The sequence below is a fragment of the Cnephaeus nilssonii genome (genome assembly GCF_951640355.1).
Source record: "Cnephaeus nilssonii genome assembly, chromosome: 20".
In the NCBI taxonomy this organism is placed as follows: domain Eukaryota; kingdom Metazoa; phylum Chordata; class Mammalia; order Chiroptera; family Vespertilionidae; genus Cnephaeus; species Cnephaeus nilssonii.
In genome coordinates this window covers 38926373-38942252 of record NC_137091.1, presented here as the reverse complement: position 1 = coordinate 38942252, position 15880 = coordinate 38926373, and the positions used below count along the sequence as shown (strand labels likewise).

The 15880-nt window shown below is 45.7% G+C and overlaps 1 protein-coding gene across 3 annotated transcripts; it reads right to left on the bottom strand.

Moving 5' to 3' along the window:
* Positions 1-1214: 1214 nt before the first annotated feature.
* LOC307092621 (cell adhesion molecule CEACAM21-like) lies at positions 1215-15567 on the bottom strand. 3 transcript variants are annotated; one of them, XM_079759954.1, is made up of 7 exons: positions 15389-15567; positions 14145-14504; positions 10523-10801; positions 5770-5896; positions 4574-4626; positions 3834-3865; positions 1215-2782 (listed from the first exon to the last, which is right to left on the bottom strand). In XM_079759954.1, exons 1-7 carry the CDS (start codon positions 15450-15452, stop codon positions 2663-2665), a joined length of 1035 nt encoding a protein of 344 aa, XP_079616080.1. In that variant the 5' UTR covers positions 15453-15567; the 3' UTR covers positions 1215-2662. The 3 variants fall into 3 exon arrangements, with proteins under 3 accessions (XP_079616080.1, XP_079616081.1, XP_079616082.1); XM_079759956.1 differs by lacking the exon at positions 4574-4626 and having other exon boundaries at positions 2677-2782; positions 15389-15566; XM_079759955.1 differs by lacking the exons at positions 3834-3865; positions 4574-4626 and having other exon boundaries at positions 15389-15566.
* Positions 15568-15880: the final 313 nt, after the last annotated feature.

The following is a 15880-nucleotide window of genomic DNA, read 5'->3' as shown; positions in this document are numbered from 1 at the left end:
AGAGCTTGTTCTTTGGTATCCATGTGCCTTTACAGCTAGCTGTTGTAATAGGGATATTGTGTCTTTTGGGAGTCTAGTAATTTTCTAGACTAGAGCATAAAACCAAATCACCCTCATGGAGGATTAGAGTGGAATATCTAGAAAATTTGACATAATTTCAATCAGCCTTTAGTATTTAAGACAAGAGGTGGGACTCTTCACATATCCCTGGGCATTACTGTCCAAGTGAACTTTAATCTTCTAGGTGAAAGCAGAGGTATGGACTGTCTTTTTCTACCAGAATGCTGAAAAGGCACTACATAATCTATTACTGGAGAATATTGGCAGTCATAGCAATGGTTCATAATAAGGTTTGTGGATTTGGAACTACAGGATGTCTGGGGATAACTAGCTTATTTATAGCTCTGAGATTTTGTACAAATCTCCGTCTTTTTCCATTCAATTTTTACTGGAAGGATAGGAGAATTACAGGGGCTCATACAAGGAATTATAAGCTCCCCCTTTATCATGGTAAGTTTAATTTCTCCTAAACTATTAATAAGAAGGGGAAATGCCTTCTTGTATTCCTCAGAGCAGCCTTATGCTTACTTCAGATTTTTTTTTTTCTAAATCCCTTTTCAGTTTCTTATAATCCTTGAAGTGGGTAGACTTCTCTACAGGAGTTTCTTGAGAACCTTATTTAGTAATTCTATTGCTTTTGTACTCAGAAACCTCTAGGTATATTAATTGCAATAAATTAGAATAGCCAGGATTACACGTTCTAACAGTTAAAGTTCTTTGTGAACCCATCAGGTTCCCAGATAAAATCGGGAACAATTGCTTGCTCCTCTGTGGCTGAGATCAACTTTTCTCCAAAGGGAGCTGTTAGAATTCCTTTATGTCCGTAGGGAATGGAGGTGGAGGAGACAGAAGGGGAAGGAAGAAGGGAGGAGAAGGGCAAGTCTGAACAAGGAAGCTCTGAGAGCAAAGGATATAGTGGAGGCGGTAGAGAAGAAGGAAGAATGAGGTATAGGCATTTATCACTTCAGAAGAGTTCAGAGACAGTTTCTAAAATTTCTTATTACTTTTTTAAAGAAAATTTGTGCATTTTGGGGGGAACTTTTAATTTCCAAATCAAGACACATTTCTCATTCATTCATTCAGTTTAATTTTAAAGTCCCCATTTTTTCCTAATTTTTGCATGAAAAAAATTAATTTAGGCACCCAAACACAACTGCATTTTGACCATTTTATTTTATATTTAAATATATTTTTATTGATTTCAGAGAGGAAGGGAGAGGGAGAGATAGAAACATTAATGATGAGAGAGAATCATCGAATGGATGCCTCCTGCATGGCCCACACTGGGGCCTGAGCCCACAATGCAGGCTTTTGCCCTGACCAGGAATAGAACTATGACCTCCTGGTATATAGGTCAATGCTCAAGCACTGAGCCACACCAGTCAGGTGCATTTTGACCATTTTAAGTTAATATAATTTCTAGTTCAATCTTTCCATTAAAAAAAAAAAAATATATATATATATATATATATATATTATTGATTTTTTACAGAGAGGAAGGGAGAAGGATAGAGTTAGAAACATCGATCAGCTGCCTCCTGCATACCTCCCACTGGGGATGTGCCCGCAACCAAGGTACATGCCCTGGACCAGAATCGAACCTGAGACCCTTCAGTGCGCAGGCCGATGCTCTATCCACTGAGCCAAACCGGCTAGGGCCAATCTTCCCATTTCTATAAATCACTTGCAAATAAAGGCTTCCGCCCAGCCGGCATGGCTCTGTGGTTGAGCATCATCAACCTATGAACCAGGAGGTCACAGTTTGATTCCTGGTCAGGGCACATGCCCAGGTTGCAGGCTGGACCCCCAGTGGGGAGTGTGCAAGGGGCCGCTGATCAATGATTCTTATCATTTATGTTTCTACCTCTCCTTCTCCCTTCCTCTCTGAAATCAATAAAAATATTTTTTAAAAATAAAATAAAATGGCCTTTAAAAAAAAAGTAAAGGCTCCCTATCAGGAGTATTAATGAGATTTGGGGTCTGGGAGTTCCCGGTCTTAGAAGTACTACTTCCTATGTTAATTTTAGTGGGTTTTGGATATCTGTAGAGTATGGGCAAATTTTCTAGGGATGTTTAGTGGGTCAAAGTGTACTTACTTCTTCCTTATTGACTCAGCTCTGGTTTCATTTTGTTTTTCTAAGCATTTTTTCCTTTTAATCTAATTTTTCAAATATTTGCAATAAGGATGCTCCTGATGTCCTCCTATTGCCTGCTGTCATTGTTTCCCTTTTTACTCCTAATATTGCTTATTGTGCCCACTCTTATTTTTAAAAATAATTCATCCAGAAGTTTGCTCTTTAAAGAATCATCTCTAGACTTTGTTGGTTCTAGTACTAATTTAATGAGCCAAATTTCAATGCAAAGGAAGGCTGGGCTTCCTACAGACTCCCTTTCACCTGTTGACACCAAAGGGAGGGGCTGTGACCAGGAGCCTGGAGCTGCCTCATGACAGAGTGGGGGAGGGGGGGGAGAGAGGCTTTCCTGGTGTGCTCTTCCAGGGTGTGGTCCCAGCCTCTCCTTTTCCCTGAGGGCAAAGGGGTCTCCTAGTGATGGAGATGAGACTTGGAATCAGTCAGCTGGGTGGTGAGCAGGGCTGGTTGCATTACTTCTTTTTTATTTCCGAATAAACTGGTTCTGTGGCTGTTGGGTGTGGGGAGGCTGACGTTGGCTTCTTTGATTCTTGGCCACTGAAGTTCAGCAAAGAATATGTCACTTCATGGATCTGAAAGGGATGAGAAGTGGCCAATTAAATCAGTGTCCCAGGTCAGGCCCTCACCTTGCCTCCTGTGGTTAGGTGGCACCTGCTCTCACCACTTTGAAACTTCTAGCTTTGGAGGATTTTTATTTTCCATTTTCTCCGCTTGCTGACATCCTTTGAATGATCATTAGAAGATAGAGTATGTATTCATACAATGGAAGAGGATATAGCAATGAGAATGAACAACTACAAATGCATACCACAATATAGATAGGTCTCATGAAACCATTTTGAATGAAAGAAAAAACACACATAAAAGGATATACTGTGCTTTTTAATGTGAGAGCATGAACAGCCAAAAATAATCTAGTGCATTCAAAGTCAGGATATGGTTACTCTTTGGAGGGAAGTGACTAGAGGGTTTCATTTTGCAGGGAGATGACATGTTTTGTTTCTTCATTTCAGTGCTGCTTACAAGGGTATGCTCAATTCATGATAATTTATACATTGTTAACATATACATATGCTTTAAGCACTTTTCAACACATATGTGTGCTCTAATGAAAGGCTAAATGAGAAGCTCAGTAAAGTTATTATAAAGTGAAGGAACTAAGACCTCAGACCCATTGGAATGGACATTATCCTTTGACAAGAAGAACAGGATCAGATTGAAGGTAGAGGAGGGAGAATGACTCAGTGCCTTCCTTATGTTGGGCACCATGCTGGTGCTTTGCATGTGTTATCTCATTTCATTCCTTCAGCTGCTCTCTGAAGTATGCAGCATTTTGCGTTTACAGATGACAGGGTGAGGATCAGAGGGATTAAGTTACATGCCCAAGGTCACAGAGGAACTAAGAGTCACAGCCAGGATCCAAACACAAGATGGGGCTAACTCCAGAGCCCACATTCTTGCCTGAAGTAGGCTCATGGGAGTAGTTAACCAGTACATCTTGGTTTGTTGCTACATTGAGGAACCTTGATTCAAACTTGATTGCACTTGTGCCTTCAAGAGTACCCCATTCTCTATAGAGGTATGTCCATGAGAAAATGAGCCAGTGAAATTGGCTGTGCTTACCTTGTTAGGTGAGTTGTCAGAGAGGCCCTCACCTGGGAGTTGAAAGAAGAGTTAGCAATCCATGAAAATGCTAAGCTGACTTATAGCTTTACAGGCTTAGTGTTCCTAAGCTGTTGTGATTTCTCGGTGAAGGAGGTGGCAGGTGGCAGGTGGCGGGAGGAAGGTGGGATGTGGCCCATGATAACTTAAGGAAATCGCTTCTCTCAGAGTGTGTGGTCCAGACCCAGGGTGTTAGTACCAGCAGGAAGGGGTGGGGTTGAGGGGTGAGGTGGGCAGCATTAGTGACAGGGAGGCCTCAGTCCATTTCTGAATTTTTTTTTTTCAGTTCACAAGGCGTTGTTTTTGCCCAGTTGTGTTTCTCAAAAACAGGCACCCGTGGCAAGGAGGGGCAGCACCCAGAGCACCCAGAGCACCACAAGACAGGGAAAGTCTCACCAAAGGAGAGTGCCCACACCCGTAATAGAGGAGGAGGGGAAGGGGTAAGTGAGGAATGGCTTTGGAAAACATGTCCATCTTACTCAGGCCTGCCAGGTCTGGCTGAGTGAGTCTCTCCCAGGGCTGGGTCTCAGGGGGATCTTTTGTGACTAGAAGGTTGGGAGGACCTATGGCAACCTAAGGTTGGGAAATGGACATCCCCTCTAAAATTTCAGAAGGTACTGAGTCCTTGGGACCAGGTTTCCCTGCTAGGGCAGGGCGCGTGGTGGAACACACCAGCTGTCACTGGTGATGGCTTTACTTACTGTGGTTGGAGGCTGAGGGTTTGTGCTCTGTGAGGTCGCGCTGGTCGCTTGCCCTAAACAAATATCAGAGACTGTGACTGCTATTTGCAAGCATAGGCTCTTTGCTCCTTGAAGTAGGAAGGACTCTGTCAGCTCATTTATCAGAGTCAGCATTGCCTTTCCTACTAGGGCTCCTCTTCAGTGTACCCACCGTCCCTTCCAGTGAGCACTCCTTTCCTGCTGCCCTGATGTTCACACAGGTCCATGCCTTTTTAAAACATCTTCATGTGATATTTATTAATTTCAGAAAGAGGAAGGGGTGAGGGAGAGGGGAGAAAGAGAGAGAGAGAGAGAGAGAGAGAGAGAGAGAGAGACCCCATCAGGTGTTAGAACCCTCAACATAGGTTTGTGTCCTGACTGAGAATGTAGCCTGCAACCTTCCTATGGGACCATGTTCCAACCAACCGAGCCACCTGGCCAGGGCACAAAGGTCTATTCTTTATCAGTTACTTCTGAGCCTACTTCTACATGGGCACCTTTTGACTTTCTTGATTCTGTTTTCATTCTTCATTTATTACCCAAAAGGCCTTTGTTTCAGCTTTAAAATATATATAAATTTGTAGATTTTAGAGAGAGGAATGGAGAAGGTGAGATAAAAACATCAATAATGAGAGAATCATCCATCAGTAGCCTCCTGCAAGCGCTGTTCTGGCAATTGAGCCTGTAACCCTTGCATGTGCCCTGACTGGGAATTGAACTGTGATCTCCTGGTTCATGGGTCAATGTTCAAGCACTGAGCCACACAGGCCAGGCTGGTTTCACGTATTTTTAAGGTTCTCTTCCTGGCCTGCTCCTCTCTTCTCCTCTTTCTATGGTTGACAGAGCACAAAACTCTCTTTCTCCTGCTCCTCTTTTCGTTTACTGATTTGTTTTCCTTCTTGGACCTTGGTTTCCCTGACTCTAGGACCAAGGAACATAATCAGATCTGCCCCATCTAAACCAGAGGGGGGTGGGAATACCATGTCCCAAAGGGAGAGGGGTACAGGAAGCTTGATGACCAGGGAAGAAGAGGCCTCAGGAATCAGTGCTGAGAAGCAGGGGTTTAGAAAGAAGGAGGAGCAGTTCCAGGCCCAGAGACAGAGGGGAAGTCTCCTTCCCTCTCCCAAGCATGGTCATCAGCCTTGGAGGAAGTGGGACAAGAGGGAAAGCCATCATACCCTGTAGTCTTTCTGATATACAGGAAGCACACCAGGGCTGCTATCAGAGCTACGCCAGCCAGGATGCCAATCACGATGCCAGCAATAGCCCCATATGGGAGGCCAGGACTTGGTAGTGTTGGATCATCTGTCATGGATAGAAAAGAGAAGAATGAGTGGAGGGGACGATATTCTACAGTGGGGGTGCCCTGAGAAACAACTCTCAACATGAAGTTGTCTCTACTTGTTCCTCCAAGGAAGAAATTTCCCCTGGGAGGGTTTCTGTGAGGTAAATAGCTCACTATATCCTTGTAATTCTTTCTCTCACTGCATTTCTAGGTTGGTGTCCAAACTTGCCACAATTCCATCCTGGCATTTCTGCACGGAGATATGTTTGGAGCTGTGGAAATGTGAGAAAGCTGATGGCCATTTTTGTAAGTTATAACTTCCCACCTTTCATGGTAGAGTGTTTTTCTGTACCAGGTTTTACCTCTATGAATATGTGCGAGTCAGGTCTCCTTGGTGGGGACTTAACTGATGGAAGGTGGTGAATGCACCACCTGCTTTGCACAGACATCCCACAGGCTCCCAGCAGGGATCTGCAATAAGCCCAATGCTGTGAGCAATGGTTTTCACCTTGTGGGCAACCTTAGCTCAAGGACTCCCCATCAGCCTTGCAGATACTCTCTTGGAAGGCCCTGGCGGGTGTTGTTCAGTGGCTGGAGCATTGCTCTCTACACCAAAAGGGCACTGGTTCAATTCCCAGCCAGGACACATGCCGGTGTTCCTGATTGGATCCCAGTGGGGGGTGTTCAAGAGGCAGCTGATAGATAATTCTCTCTCTCGCTCTCCTTTCCTCTCTCTAAAATTAAACACGCACAACAACAGTAACAACAGCATTAAAAAATGATGGCACGAATAGCTACAGTGATCCTGAGAAAGAAGGACAAAGTAGGTGGGATCTCAATACCAGATTTCAAGCTGTATTACAAACCTACTATTCTCAAAACTTCCTGGTACTGGCACGAGAACAGACATATAGATCAATGCAATAGAATTGGGAACCCAGAAATTGACCCAAACCACTATGCGCAATTAATATTTGACAGAGGACTCAAGACAGTCTCTTCAATAAATGATGTTGGGAGAATTAGACAGATACAAGCAAAAAAATGAAACTAGATCACCAACGTACACCATACACACACAAAAAAATAAACTCAAAATGGATAAAGGACTTAAATGTAAGATGGGTAACCATAAAAATCTTGGAGGAATCCACAGGCAGCAAACTCTCAGACGTATGCCGAAGCAATATCTTTAACCAATACTGCTCCTAGGGCAATGCAAACTAAAGAGAAAATAAACAAATGGGACCACATCAAAATAAAAAGCTTCTGCACAGCAAAGGAAACAAAACAACAAGAGAGCCCACTGCATGGGAGAACATATTTGGCAATGTTATCTCCAATAAGGGTTTAATCTCCAACATTTACAGGGAACTCAAACAACATAACAAAAGGAAGTTAAACAACCCAATCAAAAAATGGGCAACGGACCTAAATAGATACTTTTCAAAAGAGGACATAGGAAGGCCAAGAGACATATGAAAACATGCTCAAAGTCACTAATCATCAGAGAGATGCAAATCAAAACGACAATGACGTACCATCTCTCACCTGTCAGAATGGCTATCATCAACAAATCAACAAACAACAAGTGCTGGCGAGGATGCGGAGAAAAAGGAACCCTCGTGCACTGCTGGTGGGAATGCAGACTGGTGTAGCCACTGTGGAGAACAGTATGGAGTTTCCTCAAAAAACTAAAAATGGAACTCCCATTTGACCCAGTGATCCCATTTCTAGGAATATATCCCAAGAAACTAGAAACACCAATCAGAAAGGATATATGCACCCCTATGTTCATAGCAGCACAATTTACAAGATCTATGCTTTGGAAACAGCCTGATTGCCCATCAACAGATGAGTGGATTAAAATCTGTGGTACATCTACACAATGGAATACTATGCTGCTGTAAAAAGGAAGGAATTCCTACCATTTGCAACAGCATGGATGGTCCTAGAGAGCATTGTGCTAAGTGAAATAAGTCTGTCAGAGAAAGATAATTGTCACATCATCTCACTCATTTGTGGAATATAATGAACAACATAAACTGATGGACAAAAACAGGTCCAGAGACAGAGAAGCATCGATGCTCAAACCTTAGAGGGAAGGTAGGAGACGGTGAGGGTAAGGGGGAGAGATCAACCAAAGGACTTGTATGCATTCGTATAAGCCTAACCAATGGACCAGGGGGATGAGGGCATGAGCGGGGGAGGAGGGAATGGGGTATAAAGGACTCATATGTAACACCTTCATCAATAAAGAAAGAAAAAAGATGGCTCTGGAGGTGTTTCCAACATGCTTTAAAGTGAGAGCTGCTGGGGAACTAAAGGTGTTGTCCACCCTGCTTCCCTCCACTACTTCCAGGCTTGAATTGAAAGAAATTTTAAAACAGGTCTCTTCTTAGGCTTAACCCCCCAAATGAACCTAAAGCTGTCTTGTGCAGGAGAATTCTTTCCTGTTCATGTTAGAGCAGAACGTTCTGCCAGCTCCTGGACCGGGAAAGGAGAGTTTCCACGTAAGCAGGGTGGTGGCAAGCCCAGAAGGCACACTGAGCGTCGGTCGTGGAGATGCTGCTGTTGAGGCAGTCTGTGAACCCCCAGCTCCCTTTCCTAACCCGAAACAGGCATGTGCTCTCCAACCACCCTGAGAGGGGCACGTGTAATTCCTTCAGAAGTAGATGATTCCCTCCCAAATAGTCTCCACTAACACCTTTGTTTTGTCCACAGCATTCCCTCCTGGAAAGCAGGGATGCTCGAGGGGACCTAGCAGAGAGATGGTGCATTGGGAGGTGATAGGTTCTCATCTCATAGGCCCACGCTCATGGAGAAAGAACACATCTTAGGAAGCCGTTTGGAGCTTCCAAAAGCCCAGGTGGCAGAGTTAAAGGGCGGTCTCCTACTTTCCTCTTGTGAAAGTAATGGGTTGGGCATTACAGATATTCATCCTCGATGATCTTTATGGGCAATTGGGCATGTTCTTTAGGTTAGAGGGGTCTTCACTTCCATAGTCACTGAATCCGAAGAGTTTGTGTTCCTTTGACTTTTGCATGAAATCCACAGAGATTCTAGGAGGAAAACACTACCCTAGGCCTATTGTTTGTCTACAGATGTTGTCTAGAGTTACTTAAGACCTTAGAAACAGTATGTCCAAATGTTGTATTTCAAAGACAATCTACAACAGAATTCTTTGGGATGTTTTCTAAAAATGCAAACTTCTGGGTCCCACTCTAGACATTCTGAGTCAGATCTTTTATGGGCAGAGCCTAGGAATCTGAAATTTTACCAAGCACCCTAAAGATCTCCTGTGCAAACTAAAGCTTGAAAATAATTGTCTGAAAGGGGCCGAATGTCAGGAGTTTTCTTCTTCAGTTTGCCAAGTGAATCCTAAACAGTAATGTTCTATCCTTTAAATGTTCTCTAAGTATTCTTATCCAATAATCTTTCATAGTTTCAAAACTTCTCATTCAGATGGCTTGCTGTCTTCCTAGGTTAATTCACAAAGATGGATAAATACAAACAAACATACAAACAAACAAAAGATGGCACCACAACATAAATCTTTCTTTTCTTTCTCCTACACAATAACAACAACAAAACAATCAGATTAAAAAATAGCCAGAGGAACTGAATAGAAATTTTTCCAAGAACATATAGAAATGGCCAGTAAGCACATGAAAAGATGCTCAGCATCACTAATCATTAGAGAAATGCAAATCAAAACCACCATGAGATACCACCTCACACCCATTGAGATTTCTTTTACAAAAAACCAAAAACCACCCAGAAAACAATGTGTTGGCAAGGATGGGGAAAAACGGGAACTTCTGTGCATTGCCAGCAGGAATATTTAATGGTGCAGCCACTATGAAAAACGACATGGCAGTTCCTCAAGAAATTGAACAAAAATTACTATTTGATCCAGTAATTCTACTTCTGGGTAAATACTCAAAAGAATTGAAAGGAGGTATTTGAACAGATATTTGTACATCCTTGTTCATAGCAGCATTATTCAGAACAGACAATAGGTAGGAACAACCCAGAATTCATGGACAGATGAGTGATAAATTAAATGTGATGGATACATGCAACGGAATATCATTCGGCCTTAAAAAAGAATGGAATTGTGATATATGCTACAACATGGATGAAACTTGAAGACATAATGCTATGTGAAAAAAGCCAGACATAAAAGGACAAATACCACATGATTCCACTGATATGAAGAACCTAGAGTAGTCATATTCATAGAAACAGAAATAGAATGGTGGTTTCCAGGGGTTAGGGTTGGAGGTTGGGGTGCTATTGGGTTTTAGTGGGGTAAGATGAAAAAGTTCCCGATGGATAGTGGTAATGATTGCACAATATTGTGAATGCACTTAATGCCACTGAGGTGTACACTTAACAGTTAAAATGGTAAATTTATGTATAGTTTTTCACATAAAAAATGAGCACAAAAAAACAACCTTGTGCAAGGTCACAGGGAATGACAGACCCAGGGTCGGAAACTGAGTTCTTAACCACTTTGCCATTCTGTTTACTGTAATGTCTCCTGATTGACAATCTGCTCCCTGTGTCCTCTGTCCATTTGTCACATCATTGGTAGAGCAATCCTCCCAGGGAGATGTAGGATGGGGTAAGGGGTCACTTACATTGTACGTCCAGCTCGAGAGGGTCACTTTTGCTGGAACTGATAGGGTTGAAGACCTCACACTGATAACCCCCAGCGTCCTCCCTCTTGACGGGGTCTATGGTGAGGATGCTGTTGTACCGGGACAGCTTCATCCTGTCCTTGTGAGGTAGAATCTGGTTCTTGAAGAGCCACCGGATGGAGATCCCAATGTCATATGTGAGACAGGTCAGGACCACGGTGTCCTTATGCTCTGTGACTGTGGCATTGCTGGCTCGGAGGGCGGGCTTCCCCACTGGCTCTGTGGAGAACAGAGGAGGCGAGTGACTGAAAGGTGGCTCCTTCCTCAGAGATGTCAGCCACTCACAGGCCACAGTGAGCTCTGCTAAGGTCACCAGAGGAGGACTCTGACCTCTGCAGGGTGAGGACCTTTGTTCAGGAGACAGTCTGTAAGGAGAGGGCTATGCCTCCCCTCTTCCCTCCCGATCACCTCAGGATGACCCCTGACCTGTCTCCCTAGACATCTGTAGTATCAGCACCAGGAACCTCTTATAAGACCAAGTGTCCAATATCCTCATCATTACGTGGAATTTTCCATTCATTGACTTTTAAAATATATAAATTTTTACTGATTTTAGAGGGGAAGGGACTGGGAAAGAGCGAGATAGAAACATCAATGATGAGAGAGAATCATTGATTGGCCGCCTCCCTCACATCCCCTACTCAGGATCAAGCTCCAGAATGTGTCCTGACCAGGAATCGAACCATGATCCCCTGGTTCACAGGTTAATGGTCGGAGCTCAACCCCTGAACCACATCAGCTGGGCTCCACCCATTGACTTTTGTGTGAGTCTTTCCCAGACCTTCCTGTGACTTTCTAAACACTCACCCCCCCTCTCTGGCGTGGTGGCTACACACAGAGATGGAAAGGCATTTCCTTTTCGTTAAATAATTTATTAGAGAAGAGAATGGACCAGCCATGACCTTAGGACCTGGAGAAGTTTCAATCTAAAGGATTTCTCAGTCTAAATAGGACTTTCACTTCCTGGCTTGTGGACTGAATACCAGGGAGAAGAGGTCACTGTTTGAACAAAAGGCGAGTACGCTTAGCTTCCTCCATAAACTACAAACTGTGGCACTGCTCCTTCTGTCCCAGGAAGGGACTTTGTGGATGAATCTACCTACTTGTCAGGTATGCACCACTGCTCACTGCTGTCCTCAGCAATGTCACATGCGCTCGTGTCACACAGTGTTGTACAGCTGGTGACTTGAGAGTCAGGACACAGCTCAGAGGAGGCTCCCCTGTGGCTCACTCTCTCCCCATTTCCATGCAGCCTGGTCTGAGGGAGGCTGTGGTGTCAGAGGGTGACTCAAAGTGGCCAGATTGAGGTCAGACCACCCATGCACCTTCACCACAGACCCTTGTCCCACCACAGAGAACACAGAGCAGCCAGTCACCAGGTGAGCCTGGAGCAGCGCAGGGAGCAGGGGTCTGTCCTGCTCACCCCTCCTCAGAGTTGTTTTCCTTCTTTAGTTTGGGGAAAAGAGGTGAGCTTGTTCAAAGAATAGCCTTGTATGTTCCTTGTAGCACATGGAGCAGGTAACAGACAAGAGGTGACAGAAGCAAAGTGTTAGTGACAGAAGCAACTTGACCTTGAGGACCTTTGTTTTCCCCTCTGGGAAGCTCCCTCCCTCCACCACTTGACTCTCTCTGGGGCTGAGAGAACCCCCTCCTCACTTTCCAAGTTTTTGCACCCCAGCTCTGCCATGAGAGATCAGAAGAGCAAGGGAGGAGAGTCTACAGAGATGTAGTGGGAGGGCTCAGGGGAAGACTTTGTGATTTGCTTGTGTCCATGGCCACAGGATGGGAGACAGCACCTTCTACGCTCTTTTCTGAAAACCAGACAGCGCTGCACCCCACAGCCTGGTGCTAATAATCCAAGAGGCACTTGCCATAGACTGTGATAGTCTTGACCTTGGTCCTCTAGGGATGAGTGACAGAGTTATGGGTGAGGCAATTATAGTATCCACTATCACCTGCAGTGATGTTGGGATAAAGTGCTCCTGTGTGGGTTGCTGGGCCTCCCAATGATATACTAAGAATACTGTTTATGTGGGTTAGAGACCGAGTGGCAGGAGAGGCTGAGGTTTGCCCCTGGTAGGTAAGGGTCCTCTGAGGGGGAAGTGGTGGTGGGGGGTCAGGGCCATCTGGAGCAAAGAGAACAAAGCCACACATGATGTCATCAGAGGGAAGAGGAAGCTCCTGGTCTTGTAAGGGCCACACTCTCCCTCTGAGCTGGTTTTCAGCCCATTTTTTTTTTGTTTGTTTTTTGTTTTTAGATCCAACTCACACTAACAATCAATTTGAATTACTTAAGTGTTATTAAGAATGCTTGCACAAATTCTCTTTCTGGGGTCTAAAGAAGACTTCCTAACACTAGTGTGAATGTGAAATGAAATGATTTTTCCTTATTGGGGAAAATGTGAAATTTTTTTCATATGTATGCAGCTGTTTGATAGATGCATTTCACAACTTGCAATAAATGAAACAGCTATTGGGATGCATGTAATATAAGAAATCTCTACCCAAATGCATGTCTCTGCTATTTGACTTTGCTACTGAAATACAGAGAATGACCTGCCTGCTGACACTTCCTCAGTGATATTGCCTTCTGAGTAGATACCATCTCTGCCAAGTATTTCTGCTCCGAGAGCAGTTATAAAATGAGTTAGAACAACTTCCTTCCTCTGAAGCAATGGCTGTTTATATGCAAAACCCATGGTCTCAGGTTTGCCATGTTGCCTGTGAATGAACCTTGAATCTTTCACAATTTCCTAACCTAAAGCTTGGAATAGAGGAGCCGCCCAAGTTAACAGCCTCTGTTATTATTAGTGTCCGTGAGAGAGGACGCCGTGGGCAGATTCCTGGTGGACTAGGAGCTTCGAGGAACATCTTCTCTTTTCCTCCCTGGGGAGACCATGTTCCTCTTCCTTCCTGTCCCCCAGGCAGTTGGCTAATGGCCTGTGACCTTGTCCACATACTCCCCACGCATGGTCTCAGGTGAAGGAGCAGGCTCCATCCCTCCCCAGCTGTGGCTCCTGAGGCTGAACTCTGGCTGGTGACCACCTCAGGAGCCTTGTGACTTGGGCACCTGGGAAATTGTTGCTTCCAGTCAGCCCTGCCCACACATCAAACCCAACTGCCCAGAGGCTCCTTGGGTTTCCTGAAGTCAGGAGCCCTGGGCCAGAGGTCTGGGGGAGGAGCTGCCTGGGTTGAACTTCTGAGTGAGGATCCCAGGGTCCCCCAGGCCAGGCCCTGCATGAGCCCTGCAGGGAAGTTCTCTGGGTCATGGTTGAGAGGGGCCCAGGGGCCTGGATGAGACTGGTCTCCCTCTGCTGAGTCACTCCCCTCAGACTGGCTCTTCTGTCTGTGGAGAATGTCTGTGGGGCTGGAATCCGGAAAGGGAACTCTGACCTTAGGAAGTTTGTCTCCACTGTGTGAGTCCTGCACTAAATGCCCAAACCCAACCTGGAATGTGAGACAAAGGGTGGATGGAGGCAGAGTGAGTGCAGGGCTGTCAGTCCTGTGTGTGAAGTAGAATATGCCCCACCCGACACCCAGACAACAAAGAGCAATCACTCACGGTGTACATGGAGCTGTCCAGTTACTTGTTTGCTCTGAGTATCTTTGTCTATGGCTAGTAGGGTGTAGTATCCTGTGTTCTTCAGGGTGACTTTCTGGAACAGCAGGGATCCATTGGGGTACATTGTCTCTCTATGGCTGCTTGCAGGCCCGCGGGTAATTGCTTGAGTGTCTGCTGTATATGATACAATTTGAAGGTTGCTGTCCACAATTTCCCCTTTGTACCAGATACAGAGCAATAGATTCCCAGGCAGGTTGTGGACCCGGAGAAGCACGTCCTTCCCTTCGGCAGCATCGGGCGGCACTGATTCAATAGTGAGCTGGGCAGTGGTGGGCAGGCTCCAGAGGGTTAGGAGTGAGGCTAGGAGGGAAGAGAGAAGTTGATCAATATTTGGAGCTCTGTATTGGGATGGAGAGATGAGGCTTTGGGTCCTGAGCAGCAGGTCTGTTAATCTCTCAGCCTTGGTGTGTGTGTGTGTGTGTGTGTGTGTGTGTGTGTGTGTGTGTGTGTATTTCCTGTGTTCAAGTGCAGCAGCATGGCCACCATGACTTCAGCACATCTGACCTTATTTCCTGCTTGTAAACTCCCAGGTGGCTGCCTGGCTCCTGACTCCTGAGGTCCAGAAATGCTCACAGGCACTGCTCAGACCCCTGTTGACACTAAAGACCCGTGACTCCACTTTCTGACCTGTCCCTGTTCTGTTCTCCTCATGGCACTTGTGGGGACCTGACATCACATCTAGATCTTTCCTTGGTGTATCCTCTCCATAGAAGGTGAGCTCCATGGGGGAAGGGGCTGGTCTGCTCTGCTGTACCCCCAGGGCCTGCAGCAGGCTGAGGTGCCTGTGGGTGAATGAATGAGTCCCTGGGTCTTTGACCCCTGGGGTGCATGTGCCCATTTCTGAGGTTGGCGGTAAAGACAACGCTTAGTGCACCTGGTTCATTTTTTCTTGTGTCACCCTGACACAAGTTGATATTACTATCATCAGTTTTCAGAAAGTATTTCAGTGATGAATAACTTGTAAAACTTACCATAATCGAGGTGTTCCTGCCCCTCACCACCTCCAGATCATGGGATTGTCCTGGTGCTGAGACCCCTCCCCCATCCTACTCTGCTCCCCTGTCCTCTCCCTCAGGTTCAAACAGAAGCCCTCTGTCTCCTCTCAGAGCGCTGTGCCCCCAGCAGACCACAGCCAGTCTCTGTCTCCCCTCCTCCTGTTTACCCCAGGGATTGTCCCTCCTTACCGGTCAGCAGGAGCCCCTGCCAGGGGATGCACCCTCTGTGCGCAGGGGCCGAGGGGGACTCCATGGTGTCTGCTGGCTGTTGTGTCCCTCCCTCTGTGAGAAGAGCTTGAGGTTCAGAAACACTCACAGGCCCTGCTCTCCCTCCTGGTGGGACCTGCTGAGCCTCCTCTAGGGACAAGATCACTTCCCTGGTCACATGGGCAGGGGGCGGGGTCTGTTCGCAGGCCCCTCCCTCCACCTCCCTTCCTCCAGCCTTCCCTCTCCCACCTTCCTGGTTACCTTCCATCTAAAACCCAGATTCTGGGAATTGCTGAGGCCTCTTTTTCTTCATTAATTCTCCACCCCACCCCCACCCCCATAGGCACATTACCTTTTGAGATAAGCTTGAGTCTTTGGACACCTAGGTGGGGGTGGAGGAATTCCCTAGAGCTCAAGTTGACTGCACAGTAGCGCCCCCTTGAGCCTCCCTTATGTTTCTGAGCAGGAGCCCTG